Source organism: Triturus cristatus, chromosome 4_1, assembly GCF_964204655.1.
Source record: "Triturus cristatus chromosome 4_1, aTriCri1.1, whole genome shotgun sequence".
Classification (NCBI taxonomy): domain Eukaryota; kingdom Metazoa; phylum Chordata; class Amphibia; order Caudata; family Salamandridae; genus Triturus; species Triturus cristatus.
This window is the reverse complement of record NC_140585.1, coordinates 1,125,388,527-1,125,403,679: the sequence shown is the minus strand read 5'-3', so window position 1 is coordinate 1,125,403,679 and position 15,153 is coordinate 1,125,388,527. Positions and strand designations below refer to the sequence as shown.

Sequence of the window (15,153 nt, the reverse complement as noted above, 5' to 3'; positions counted from 1 at the left end):
GCGACCTAGTGATAGGAGGAATCCCCATACAGATGGTAGCGGACTCGGGATCTCCCTACACCATAATACAACGAAATGTGTGGGACGAACACTTCAAGAGCCACCTGGGTTGCCATCTGGTGCCCCCAGACATTCGCCCAGTCACATTCACGGGAGACCCTATTCCCATGGTGGGATACCACAATCTGAAATTCGAATTCAAGGAGCGAAGTGCTAGGTGCAAGCTATATGTGGCAGAGAAGGGACCCTCAGTCCTAGGGTGGATGGACCAAGGAGACCTGGGAATACAGTTGAACCCTGGAGGTGTCACACAAGTCCTGATGACCGGCGAGGATCATCGGCCAGAGGCAGGAAAACTGAAGGAAGAATTTCCCACCGTGTTCGGCGGCAAGGTCGGCAAATTAACGAAATTCACACACAAGGTAGAGCTCAAGGCAGACGCAAAACCTGTGTGCCATAAGGTGAGGAACATCCCGATGGCGATCAGAGAGCAGGTACAACAGGAATTACACACGCTTGAAGAAAACGGAATCATAGAACCAATAACAAGCGCGGAGTGGTTGGCTCCGTTGGTGGTCGCCATGAAACTGAACGGCAAAATATGCCTGTGTGTGGACCTAAGGGAGTTGAACAAAAACATAATAGTAGAGAAGTTCCCCCTACCAAGAATTGACGAGATGCTAGCAAAAACCAAGGGGGTGAAATGGTTCTCGACCATCGATCTCACATCGGCATACCACCAGATAGCACTACACCATACCTGCAGGAAGTTGACATCATTCATAACTCCCTTCGGGTGCTATCAATTCCGCAGGATGCCGTTTGGACTGGCTTCGGCAGCAGCAGTATTCCAGAAGCTAATGCACAAGCTATTCCGTGAAGCAGAAGGAGTGCAGTACTTCCAAGATGACATCTTGGTAATGGGCATGAACAAAGCAGACCACGATGCCAAGTTGTTGAAGGTCCTACAGGTCCTGGAACGCAATGGCCTCACGGCAGAATGGGACAAGTGCCGGTTTGGTATGACGTCAGTCACATACTTAGGGCACGTGATCAGCGACCAAGGCATCACACCCAAACGTCAAATGTCAAGGCGATATGTGAAGCACCACCCCCAAGGACCAAGGAGGAAGTCAGGTCATTCCTCGGCATGGCCGAGTTCTATAGCAAATTCGTACAGCACTTTGCAACAAAAACTCACCACTTACGACAACTCCTCCGGGACAAGATCAACTTCGAATGGACGAAAGAAACACAGGAAGAGTTCCAGAGGATAAAAATGGATATCAGCACAGCCGTACCTCTGTGTGGATATGATCCACAGGCTAGATCAGTCTTGACGACGGACGCGAGCGAGAGGGGCCTAGAAGCAGTCCTAATGCAGGAGTCAAAAGGAGGTGAACTGTCCACCCTCAGCTTTGTGTCGAAATCATTGTCTCCCACGGAACAGAAGTATAGTGTGATAGAAAAAGAAATGTTGGCGGTAGTCTGGGCCATGGAAAAATTCCACCAGTTCCTATGGGGCACGAGATTCAAACTGAGAACAGACCATAAGCCACTCGTTAAAGTGCTCACGTCGTCAGGACATGCTACGCGACACCCCGCATCCCGAAGATGACGTTGAAATTATTGGATTATAGGTATGATGTGGAACACATTCCAGGACAAAAGAACAAGGTAGCTGACTATCTTAGCTGAGCATCAGCGATGGAAGAAGCTCCAAGCACATCTGAAGAGGAGGATACCAAAGTGGCATTCATGGAAGATCACGAACGTGTAATAAGCGAACAAGAGTGGAAGGAAGCGTACGAGTCTGATGCAGACATAGGAGCAGTTAAGCACTGCTTACTAAAGGGATGGCCGGAAAAGAGGCATATGGAGGTGGCGCTCACGAAGTTTTTTGAAGTAAGAGAGGAATTATCAGTGTGCGACCGGGGGATCTTCCTGAGGAGGGAAGAGAAGGTAGTTCCCCCCAACAAGTTGATCCCGCATTTACTGGCTCTCATTCACGAAGGACACCTGGGCATCGTAAAGACAAAGCTTAGGGCGAAGCAGATGTACTGGTGGCCGGCGATGGACAACCAGATAGAAAGGCACGTGCAAGAGTGTGACCAATGCCAAAGAGCGGACAAGTCCCAGAGCCTTATGCAACCACCCCTAGGGAAGTTTAACAACCCGGATAACCCCTGGGAGGATCTATCGATAGACATTCTGGGGCCGATCTTGGATGGTCAGGGAATCCAGAAATATGTGTTAGTACTCGTAGATCGGTACTCAAAGTGGCCGGAGATGGACATACAGGAAGACATGGACACGGAAAAAATATTAAAATTCCTAACAGCAGTTTTCCTTAGGGAAGGTATTCCACGATCCATCCTAAGCGACACTGGGCCTCAGTTTGTATCGGACAAGTGGAACGCATACATGGGAAGGAATGGCATAAAGGCCAAACACACATCCATATATCATCCGGCAGGAAATGGACTAGCCGAGAGGTTTAACAGAGTCATCATGGGGTCAGTACAGTCAGCGATAGGGACTGGAAAGGACTGGGAGAAGGAATTGAAGAGCATGTTGTGGGCTTACAGGATTACCCTGACCAGCACAGGATACAACCCTTTCCAAATCCTAAGGAGTAGAGACCCTTTCACGAAAGACAATGTAGCATGGAAGGAGCGCACCCTCAAGAGCAAGTGGTCCCCAGCAGTAGTGCACCACAACCTAGAAAAAGCGCAAAGAATATACACAGAACACTTTAACAAGAGAAGAAATGTCAAGGAGACGGAGCTAGAGAGAGGAGAGTGGGTTCGAGTTAAACTGGCCCAGTTGAGAAGGAAAGGGGACAGTAAATTCAGCGCACCTTTGCAAGTGGAGGAGGTATATAACCGGTCTGCCCTACTGAGCGATGGGAAAGTTTGGTCACAGGACAGAATGTCGAAATGTAACAAGATTCTGCAATGGAATGGAAGAGAAAGAGGACAGGAGATACCTCCCCAAACCCTGGAAGCTGAAGCGAACCCACCCGAAGCAAGCGCAGGAAACCCCGGAGAAAGAGAGAGTGATGCAGAAGCAGAGGTCTGGAACGATCTCGGTGCCTTGGAGCTCTCGGAAAACTACAGTGGATCTCCGAGCAGGGGACTCTTCCTGAGTCCTGAAGGTGGGGGAGCGAGAAACTCCCAAGAGGGGACTGAGCACAATTATGGCACTCCTGTGAGACGAACCCGCACCGGGAGAGCAGTGGTAAGACCGTCGAAGTATAGAGACTTTGAGATGGGAGATGGGAATGAGTCCGCCATCAAGTAGACTGTCCGATTACCTTATTGAAAAAATTATTGTCCATAAAGAAGGGAGATATGTAGCGTCGCGCTCTAGTCTTCACGCTTGGCGTGATGAAGTAGAGCGCGGCGGCCATTTTGGGTGCCGCGAGTACGCGCTGAGCCGGCGAGCCGAGCGGACGTTTCCCCGGCGCTCTCCTATAGCATGTGATTTAAATGTATAAATAAAACCTATATTTACCTCCAAAACCTAGCAGTGGCTGTTCTTCCAACCAGTGACCCATACACCACAGGAAGGTATTTCGATACGAAAAAGCTATGTAAATATAAACCGTAGATAATAACTTTCTGCCTAGTAAGACTCCGGACTCTTGCGCCCTTCTTTCTCCTAATTGTGTCCACTCAAGAGTAAATTCCAGCCGGGCACAGCAAGAAGCGGAACGACCTTCTGATCTCGACTGATATCGGTGTCTCAGACAAATTAATGCCTCGCCTTTGAATTTCTATTTCTGTATTTGCGCATGTCCCTGTGATGGTGTCAGCCTAGATAGAGAGTTTGTCCCAGATTTATCTGAGAATCTTTATTGATTAGTATATCAACTGTGCGCATGCGCATTGGCAGTGTTATCTTTACGCATGTTCTTCCTGTTCGCTTGGTGTGCGCAGGCGCAGATGGTCCCTTTCATGCCACAACGCGTGTTTCTCCTTACGAGGCATCTGTTTGTTTTGGCTCTCGTCAATACCCATATTTCCGTTGGTTGTTATAAAAACTGCGACCCCAGAACAGTGTTAGTATAGATTATTAGATTGAATTAGTGGCCATCGAAAAAGACATGCCCCGGAAAGATTCATATGAGGTGAGTCCTGTGCAGGAATGAGTGTGTGTTTGTGTCCCTGTTTGCTTCTTTCTTTGTGTATCTGTCTGTCAAGTTGTAAGTATCGTAAGTACTTAGGGGTTTCCTACTTGTCGCCTCGGGAATTCTGTCACCAAAACAACATGGGTTGCTGTTAGCCCTGAAGAAAAAATTAACCCAAACTTGGGCAAAGGAACGCATTTTAACAACGTTTTTCCAGATATAGTAGTTAAAAGTCATAGATTTTAAAAGCAGTTCTTAGGAAGGGTTCTACAATGATCAGCTACTACAAGTTTGTCCAGTTGTTCTCAATAACAGAATGGGATTATTTCTCCTCACTAGCTCATGTACGTGTGCCTCTGCAGAGATTGGATAGATACACTGTAGCAATGTACCACAAGGGTACAAGTGTTAATCACTTAATTTATGATTTGCACAAGAGTTAACTGCCATACCAAATCACCTGCCTTTTTGTTCTTACTGAGATGAGAGACCCAACACGTGGCGCAGTTTAACACCGAGCTTCTCATTGGTCAAAGAGCAGTGGTCGAAGTGGGGAAAAAAAGTAGGGGAACTGTGGGTGGAGAATGAGAGGGCGGGAATAACCCATGAACTGGGTCAGTGGGCGGAGTCAGAGGTGTGGCCAGAAAGAGCAAAACATCCCAATTTTTAGTATTTGTTTGGTATTTCACTGACCATTTACAACGTATTACATTATTTAATTCAACCAAGGGATACACATGTTTATTAAAGGTTGAATTTGAGTTATTGACATTAAAATGTATTCACAAAGTGGGATACGTTTCCAATGACAGAATGAACCAAATACACTTAAGTGGAAGTACAAGCCATTTGTCTCCCAGCCATGCAGTTTCTGTCATCAGCACTTCTCCCGCAAGTGAGTTTAAACATGAAGAACAAAATATCCCAGTTTGCAAATATTTTCTATACAATTATGGCTCTGCCATATTTGCCACATATTACACCATCTGTTCCATGATCTGATGATTTTAACTAATAAATTGTTTGTAGCTCAAATGGATCAAACGTTACAAAAAAATATGACTTGTGTTGCTGCGAAGTGGAGGGCCCTTTGCAAAGGTTGACTGGTCACCTCTCTCACTGCTGCATTTGACTGTGACACTGGTACTAATGAGGCAAAATATTTGCATAGACTTTTACTATGTATAAAAATGTCAAAATAATAAATTATCATAAAATATACCGCATTATGCTGCAGACTTTTGTTTGAGCATAATTTAGTCAACACTGTGGCATAATTTTGTTCTTTCTTGCTGTATAATTCTACTGCTCCAAAGCAGGCAGCTCATGTTAAAAGTGCTTGTGCATGGAGCAGAGAGGCCGTGAAGTTTGCAAACTTAGTTTGGTGTGCATGCAAATCCTGCACTGCCAATCCCTAGTGAGTTGCACTACTATTGCTGAAACAAGGCCAATTGAGGTACCAGTGGGTGAGGTAGACTGACTTCAAGGGTCATGTGACCTCAGCGACCAAGTCACTGTCACTCTGGGGTGTGTTGCTTCGTACGCCTGCCGGCAAGACTGGAGGTAAACTTCATCATGGATTGTAGTGGACAAGCCTTCAAGGTTAACCCACACTTGCCACTGCTAGGGCCCACCTGCTGGTGCTAAGACACCTGGGCTTCTACAGTCTAGCTGGGCCTTCTAAGGTCTAGCATGGGAATGTGCTCCCTCTGGAGAGTGGTTTGGTGGAGGGGTCATGAAGGCTGAACTGGGTTCCCAAGACCCAAATTCGGCAGCTCTGGCCACAGTGCCACATCCTCTCCCACACTGAACACCATACCGCCCCACTGAGAGAAACTTCGCACTGCCTTCAGCTATAACCCAGTTGTGCTGCGCTATAAACACTTGGATGTGACTCAATTCAAACTATGCACTAGACAAGTAATATGCTGCCCGAAAAAAAAGTAAGAACAACTTGGGAAAATCAATTACTCATAGTGAATGCAAGATTAAGTAAAACATATGAAATGTAAGCAGGTACAATATGCTGTTAACAGGGCGCAAGAAGAAGAAATTGCAACTTCCATTTGTGCTGCACAAAGCAGCCAAATACAAGTTACAAATCGCCATTTAAGATTGTTTATGTGCAGGAAGGGACACCTCCCTGCACATAAACAATCATTCCACCGCAACGTAGGCACCCTTTCACTATGGTGCAAGGGTGACTGTGTTGGCGATAGGCAGCTGAAATTATCACCAGCGCAGGGAGAAACGCAGGGCTGCATTGTATTGTTGTAAATATGGTGCAGCCCTGCATTTCAGAAGTGGCAGAGTGCGGCGTTAAGCCAAGAAGGCTAACGCTGCGCTCTGTCACTTCTTTGTAAATATGGCCCGTTGTTTAAAGAAAGACGACAAAACAAAAGTGGCGCTTCACTGGCAAACTCTGTAAAGGGGCCCTAATGTGTTTTGGTGTGAATAAAACCAATCTGGCCACTTTGCGACCACTCTGACTTGCTTTATTAGTTAGTTTTAGTATTTTGAACCATTTTTCTCTCTGCCCAGAGGCTGCCCTTTGTAATAGCATGCTATGTCACTATTTCATCTCTGTTAGGTCTATTTTTATGTAAATTGGAATTAATAAGGCTATTGGTTCCCTTCATATTCTAGTTCGAAACTCTGTTGTGCCTGTTTGAACACTCTCGGTCTTCGTGCTCCTGGGCCCTTGGTACCCGCAGCTTATCTTCAGCCTTTATGAGAAGCCTCTTCAATACATTACAGACATTTGCCACAAAAGGGTTTCTTTCTTTTTTTGGATCCATTTCACAGGGGAACAAATAAAGGGAAGAGCGAGTAAGAGCGGTTTCTTAAAGTCACGGTTTTCAGCAACAGAGAAGGAGCCACACAGAAAGAGAGGCAATAAGAGGAAGAAGTAAGAGAGATGGGGGCAGCGGCATAGTGGAAGCGGACACTGTCCTTGTTTTCCCTGGACAAGAAGGAAGAGAGACAGTCCTTTTCCTTCTATGCTCACCCCGCCCGTTCCCGCACGGCCATGAATGGCTGAGACTTACGTATAAGCTTTCGCTATTTCTGCCGTCCTGGGACACATTTCCAAAAACAGAAAAGTAGGGGAACGGATTGCTTACATCTTAAGAAGTAGGGGCACACCGTGCCCTTCCGATCCCCCCCACTTCGACCACTGTCAAAGAGTAAGGAGTAGTGGGTTGCCTGGAGGGCAGAGACATTATAGTAGCTACCACCGAAACTGGGATGAGCACATACACCTGTGTTCAGCAGCCGGAGCACTTTAGGCAAGATATCAATGTGTAATTATTTTCACATAGACCTTAGGGCAGAGGTCTTCAAACTTTTGGGTGCCGAGAACTCCCCTGTCAACATTTTCAGTCGTAAGGACCCCCTCCTGACAAACATTTCTAAACCTGTAGGCAGAGCTTCTGGAATTGCGAGGCAGGTGAGGACCAAATTACACGACAGGCTTGACTAAATTGTGTGGGAAGAAAATTTAAATAATGTTATGTGATGCCGCGTTATTTTGGGATAGAATTGCTTCATTATTTTGACATTTTTTGCACACAGTAACACTGAGGAAAGATTTTACCCCATCAGTACCAGTTTATAACCAAAATGCAACAATTAACATCAGAAAGATGTCAAGTCAACCTTTGTGATGGGCCTTCCATTCCGCAGGAGTACGTGCTGCCACGTTAGAAGCTCACCTGGCCCTGGCCGGGAGCAGCAGGGGTCCCTTAAAACCCTGGCAGTCTTGTGCAGAGTTAAGCAATATACCCATGCCGCTTTCCTCTCACCCCTCCCTTCCATCCCTCTCTCCTCTCCCAATCCCGGATCCCTCTCTCACTTTGCAGGCCATTTTCTTTCACCCCTTTTTACAACTTCTGAACTCTCCCCATTCAACTTCTCACTTTACCCTTTATCACCTCTTGCCATTCTGTCTTTTAACTGCCCTCATCTCTAACAGTTTCTTGCATTAATCTCATGGCCTCTCTGGCCCCGTCACTTCCCGTGCCCATCTGCACTTCTCATTCACCTCAAGTCTCTCCATTCAAATTGTTGTCTATTTGTAACTTACACCTCTCCAGTCCCCCAATTCATCTTTCACAACTCTCCTTTGTTTTTAAACACCTTCTTGAAACAATGTCCCTCTCCCCTGTTACCTCAGCACCAGTGCTTAATTTGAGCAGGTGGTTTCCGGTGCTCCACACTGGCACCTGATTGTGCACACTGGCACTATGACCGTCTGCCACATGGTGGCTCTGTCTGTGTAATTTAGAGATGAGCAGAACAGCTGTTTATTAATTCAATATACATTAAAAATGATGAACTCCTGACATCCATGCCATTCTTATAGCTTTGGGGGCTAAAAATAGTCACACTTGTACAGTGTTATGGTTGGTAGTTGCATAGGTATTGTCATTAGCTGCACACACAAGGCAATGGGTGGGTGGTTAAAGTTGCAGTGGCCTACTGGTGAGGTCCCTGGCAAATGTTTTATTACAAATTAATCACTGTTCAGCACCCACCCCAGTACTGCCTCTCTTCCCCTATCGCTGCTGTCCCTCACCCCTGTCGCATCAAATTACTTTTTAGGTCACAAATCATCTCTCAGCTATCTTCTCTCACAGTCTGACAGCAGCCCTCCTCTGTGCCCTCAACTTTACCTCACACTCACTTCTTGCGTGTCCGCACTTCCCTTCGGCACTTCACATTTGTCCTCATCCCTGACCTTTTCAATCAAATTCTCTCACTCCCTTGCTGTCCTTTCTCATCCTCTCATCTCTCCACACCGAGCACACGGGTTGGACCCGTATGCTCCTCTTGGCCACTCTGCTTATTGTTCCCTAATTCAGGAAGGCATGAATTATCTGTCTTGCTGTTTTGGTGCAGGCCACACAGTTATGGAACGTACACCCTCCTTTGCTTCGCTCCACCAAGAATCTATTATCCTTTAGGAAGATATAAAAAACTGCCTCTATACTCTGTAGGTCACCCCATTTGGCTGGTTCTCCTTCCCCTTCTGTATGTTTCTCATTTGCCTTCAGGCAGCAGATGGCTATTAGCCCCAGCACACCTTTTGTTAACATTAGCGCACTACAAATGTAAATAATAATAGTAATAGGCAGAAGCATGGGAGTCACTAGACCCAACCTTCGCGGGGGGCTTACACTCCCAGGCAGGGCTGGCCATAGCACTGGTCACACACGGCGCAACAGTCTTTTTTGGTGCCCCATCCCCCGTTTCCTCCTTCTCCATAAATTCCCTCACTACCACTCGCCAACAAACCACCTCATCTCTCTGTAGCACATTTCTGACAAACATTTATTTTTGTAGTGCTACTCATAGTTTACTCAGACTAAGTTCTGTGATCTGCATAGTACATGTTCTTTGTAGCAGGCACATTAACCCTCTGCACTCTGTGGATGAGAAGAGTGCCCATGTAAGTGCACGGTGAGCGATGCAACAATGTGAGAGTAGGGAAAGAGGAGTGACTGCAGGATGAGTGAGGTGACCTTATGAATTTGGGTGCGGATGTAAGTGCAGAGTGGGACGAATGAATGCATGGTTAATTATGGGCTTGTTTGAGCGAGTTGCAAATTGAGCAGTGCGGGGGCAGGTGAATGAGGTGTCACATGAGTGCAGATGAGTAGTGTGACTGCAGGCTGAGGTACAGGGTGAACAACGCAAGTGCATTGTGATTGCAGAGTGATCACTGTGAGTGCAGGGTGAGAGGGTGAATGATGTGAGTGCATGGTGATCAGTGTGAGTGCGTTGTGATCGCTGTGAGTGCAGGGTGAGCGTGAAAGTGAAGTGTGAGAATGAGAAGTGAGTTCTCTGAATGCAGGGTGCATTCCCAGACACTTGAAGTAATTCAGCATATAATTGACGGCAGCGTAGGGTTTAAAGATATAAGTTAAACTATTGCTATTATGACATTAATCAGGGATCGAGGGTGGAGGAAATAAATAATATGCTGATCCTGCTTCACACTTCCAGTCCTATGGTTAGGGTTGCCAGTTCATTATTTTGATGTCCCAGACGGTACAAAAATAAGAAGTTACCTAAAGTTGTATTTTTCAGCACTCATCTGTGCGTACTTGGAACAGCAAACATAAATAGTGATAATTAAAGGGAACAAAGACAGAAGAAAAGTCACATTACGAATGAATGCATATGATTTTATTTACAATCCCGTTTAGTGTCAAGAGGAGGCCTTTGCAGGCTCTTTAAACATCAAATGGCTGGTATTTTCCTTCTTACAAACCTACTTTATATTTCTTTTCATGAAATGCATTCTAACACACTGCTGCAGTAAATGTAAAATACAAATGTAAGGAAAAGGCAGAGTTGGGGCCCAGGGGGTACTGGAACTAGAAAAAAAACACTAAGGTGCCGATCACGATCCGGTAAAAAATATCCCCGTGCGACTCGTATCCGGTCTTTTTACCGTACGAATCGTACAAGTGCCGTACGAACTGGCAATCACGATTCGCATGGTAAAAAGTCCATACGAACCGCATTGGGAATCATTCCCCACACGTCCTCGGGTCGGAAAATGTGTCCGACATGTCCTCGTACGATTTACCGTACAAACGTGAAAGGTGAAGTCCGACCGAGGAATCACGATCCATCCCGTGCGTCCGATGTTACAACCGTATGGAAAAAACACCGTCCGCACCGAACTCCCATAGCAACCATGGAGACGTGCCCGCATACGCGCCGACCCCCCCCAGCCCCCGTAGGTACGCGCTGACCCCCCCTCCCAGCCCCCGTAGGTACGCGCCGACCCCCCCCCAGCCCCCGTAGGTACGCGCCGACCCCCCCCCCCAGCCCCCGTAGGTACGCGCCGACCCCCCCCCCAGCCCCCGTAGGTACGCGCCGACCCCCCCCAGCCCCCGTAGGTACACGCCGACCCCCCCCCCCCAGCCCCCGTAGGTACGCGCCGACCCCCCCCCCCAGCCCCCGTAGGTACGCGCCGAACCCCCCTGTATGTACACCTGTGTACGTGTCGAACCCCCCGTGTACGTTCGAGTCGAACCCCCCCCGTGTACGTTCGAGTCGAACCCCCCCGTGTATGTTCGAGTCGAACCCCCCCGTGTACGTTCGAGTCGAACCCCCCCCGTGTACGTTCGAGTCGAACCCCCCGTGTACGTTCGAGTCGTACCCCCACCCGTGTATGTACGGTGCGTACCCCCAGCGCGTACACGGGGGGGGTTCGACTCGAACGTACACGGGGGGTTCGACTCGAACGTACACGGGGGGTTCGACTCGAACGTACACGGGGGGTTCGACACGTACACGGGTGTACATACAGGGGGGTTCGGCGCGTACCTACGGGGGCTGGGGGGGGGTCGGCGCGTACCTACGGGGGCTGGGGGGGGTACGGTGCGTACCGGCCCACCTACTCTGGTCGATTCGCGCCGTACTTCGCTTTTGCGGCACTTTTTGGGTGCCGTGGAAATATTGCCGTCCGGACTGCTGTCGGTTCGAATCGTAATTCCTGGGTCGTGAAACGCTGCCTGAAAGCGTCCCGACGTCACGTCGCAGCATTCCCGGATCACATTCGTTTGTATATTTTCGTCGGTCGGTGTTTTTTACGATTCGTACGGAAATGGTGTTTCCGTGCGAATCGTAATTCCATGTTTGTACAGTTTTACGACCGGGTACGAGTCGGACGGGGAAAACGCTCCGACCGACGGTTCGTACCCAGTTTTTACCGGATCGTAATCGGCACCTTAGTCTCAGTATCTAGTTTACAAAAGGTATGTAAACATGCAAATAATCTTTAACGACCTGTGAAAAACTCAGGCCTGCCGGGCTGTGCTGGAGATAAGACTGCAAACACAGCCCAGCGGAGCCCAGAGCAGCTCGAGCTGAGACACACTACGGGGGAGGAGGGGGGCTGAATCCCTTGTTGTCCGATGGGCCTGGGCAGAAGTGTGACTGGGAATGCGCGACCCCCTTTCCATCACTTCAAAGACCCCCCTGGGGGTCGCGCCCCACACTTTGAAGACCCCTGCCTTAGGGTCATATCAAATGGCGAGGCAAGGGTGTCATAGGCCCTGTTGCGAACAAGGAAAATGGTCTCCTTTACTCCCCAGTTGGGTAGTAAAATACAGCTTTAATTGAAATGATGTCGGCCCGGCTCCCGGTGCCATGGCACCTGCTGCATTATTGATAGCTATGCCCCATGCACATATCTCTTTTTAAGTTCCACGGAAACTAGCATCCTGCATTAGCACAGAAATATGTATGGCATCTTAATGTACGGGACCCTTGTTTTGTCCTTGCATTGCCACTGTAGCCCTTCAGGGATGAATAAGAAGATGGGGGGAAAAACTGTAGAGGTTGAGCAAAATTTCCTACCCATAAATCAAAATAGCAAATTTGATTAACTTTCATGTTATGGACAGAAAACGCTACGTTGCTATGCAAGTGTTTAATTGGAATAAGGATAAGGCACATAGATATAGTGAGGACCTGAGAGCCCATCTTTGCCTCCACTAGTGTTCGGTATGTTCTGGATATTTCCTTTTTCCCAAGCTTTCATACTGTTAAGTGAGCTTCCAGGGGGCTGTTTTCGGGTTGGCATCTAGTTCCCCCAGCGGGGTCATCCAAGGCATGGCGTAATCCGAGGTATTCATAGAATTGGGATTTGTGTATGTCACAAGTGCCACTAACTACGCAAATGACCTGATGTTGTTGCCTTTGCAAATATCACCCAATTTAGAGGTACTATATCACCATGGAGTTTCTGTGGTTAGAACTTTGTTCTGCCCGATCCACTGGAACACCCGGTGGCAACAGGACAACATTGTGTTAGTGGTGTATGGGAATCTCAATCTTAAGAATGGGCCATAAAGCAAGGAAAAAATATCCTACTCTTCAAGAGATTCTAGACCAGAAAGTACGCTCTGGTCATTGCAGTCTGCAAAGAACCAGTTATTTAGGAGTATAAACTGGCCTGCGTAATAATATAAAGCGACATCCGCCACTTCAGTCCTCCGTCATAGGGTGAAAAAAGACGCATTATGCAAATGCAATAGAGGACTGTCTACCTGCCAACAGGAATGTCATAATAGTGGATTGTAGCGATCAAAGAAATTGTATTTTTGAGTGTTAAATAAGAATGGCAGTGGGGAAATAGCGATTAGGCGAACAGGAATGGGATATGTCCCAGTTACTACTGCTGCATGAATATTGTAACAATAGCAAGGTTATTCTTTTATATGTAGGAGTGTCCATTACATAGGAATTGGCTGAAGGATATTTCTCACAGCAATAATTATGTTGTCTTTTTAAACACAGACTGCCTGCTAATATGAACTCATTCTTACACACACATACACAATCTTCATCACTCAAGACAAGGGGTGTCCTAAATAAATCCTATTCTGTCTTAATTTGAGATTGTATTTAAGTGAAGGGAGCTCCATAGACAGTAACATAATATTTTTTGCCCCAGTCACAGGTTGTTTTCCTTGATGTGCCTGACCATTTCTCCAAAGAAGAGTGGAAACTTTTAGAGGAATGGCAGAAGGATCTGTATAGGAATGTGATGAAGGAAATTCACCATGCTTTGATGTCACTGGGTAAGGCTGTAGCATCTATTGTTACTTACAGGCTTAAACATCTATATAATTTCAGTGTTTTTTCAAGATCCTTGGACTGTGCTTTGGTTTTCTGTCTTTGAAGTGCCCTTAAGAATTTTAAGATTGCTGTATATCCGATCTCATTAGGGCTGGGATTGCCAAGCCATTGAGTTTTTTTTTCTGAAGGCCAACTTGGATTTATCTAGAAAACTGTCTATGTATACTCTTCTCTATATAATATATTTAATATAAATGTGTACATATGTATTTGTTACATGTTTGGGTGCTTTTATTGCACAAAATACATTTATATAAAAACTCATATCTCATTGGGATCAGTGAAATATGGGAAGTATATCATAGTCCACTGTGTAATATGGGTTTCAATACAATGACAGCCCTCAAAACTCTCTTCAGAGCTTTACCATTGTTACTGCCATTGGTATGGTGTGATATAGTATTGTCTATATTGTGCAGTAAAAAAAGCCAATTATGCAGCACATTTTCTTGCAGTATTATTTTCATCTATTTGTGCTAAAAACAATGTTTTTGGTGAACTTTGCGAATTATGTGGTACATTGTGTGACAGATGGGGTAAATCCATAATTATGCAGTAAACACTGTAACCACATATTTGTATACATCCACTGGCCTGCCTATTTCTCATTATTTTATCACCAATGTATTAATGAAAGGTATACCTAAATATTTTCATTCCAGTCAGAGCCCATGGTTAACAGCACTTTGAAAAACACAGCATTTTCAAACTAATTAACCCAAATATATATGCACTACTAAAATATATAATGGGTAAAATGTAAAATCGTTGATATCTTACGGTTGTGGAGAGCCACACATTTCCTACCACCTTCGATCCCTCAAGTCTCCTGATAAAAAATGGTAGTTGGCTTGTGTTGATGGGCCTACTCGCACTAGAACACGGCCCAAAACTCAACATGGACACATTAATTCACTTTTTGTTCACTGAAAGCCAACCCTTTTTATGCAATTTGGTTAGCTGCGGATTATGGGCGCTATCTCAGCGGGCACCGAGGGGAAACTCCAATTGACCTTGGTTTGATCCATTCCTGTTGCAGGCGCTAGGCCCAACCACCCGAGTGGGGCACCTTTTTAACGGGACAAGTGAAGTAATGCTGGGTGGTAGGAATTCTATGGATTGTTGCTGAGTCCGGAAGGAGGCTTCTGGGTAGATTAACCAAGTGAGAGCCACACAAGTCATGCCACCCTGGACTTTTCCGGGTGTCGAAGTTTCAGAATTGTGCCGGTTTGATAGTTTTCCATAAGTGTCGGCTGAGTTAGCAGATTGCAAAAAAAGGTGATGTGTCCCTGTTGCATTTTGTACAGAATCTCCATTCAAACCCCCTCTCACCCACTCGTGAACCAGCTTGTGTACAAAAC

At 46.5% G+C, this 15,153-nt stretch overlaps 1 protein-coding gene across 1 annotated transcript in view; it reads left to right on the top strand.

The window, feature by feature from the left end:
- LOC146856132 (uncharacterized) overlaps positions 1–15,153 on the top strand; it is a 376,777-nt gene that overhangs the window by 293,179 nt on the left and 68,445 nt on the right. The window contains exon 24 of the mRNA XM_085651211.1: positions 13,608–13,734. Coding sequence (XP_085507337.1) covers positions 13,608–13,734 — 127 coding nt within the window. The remainder of the gene's footprint in view (positions 1–13,607; positions 13,735–15,153) is intronic.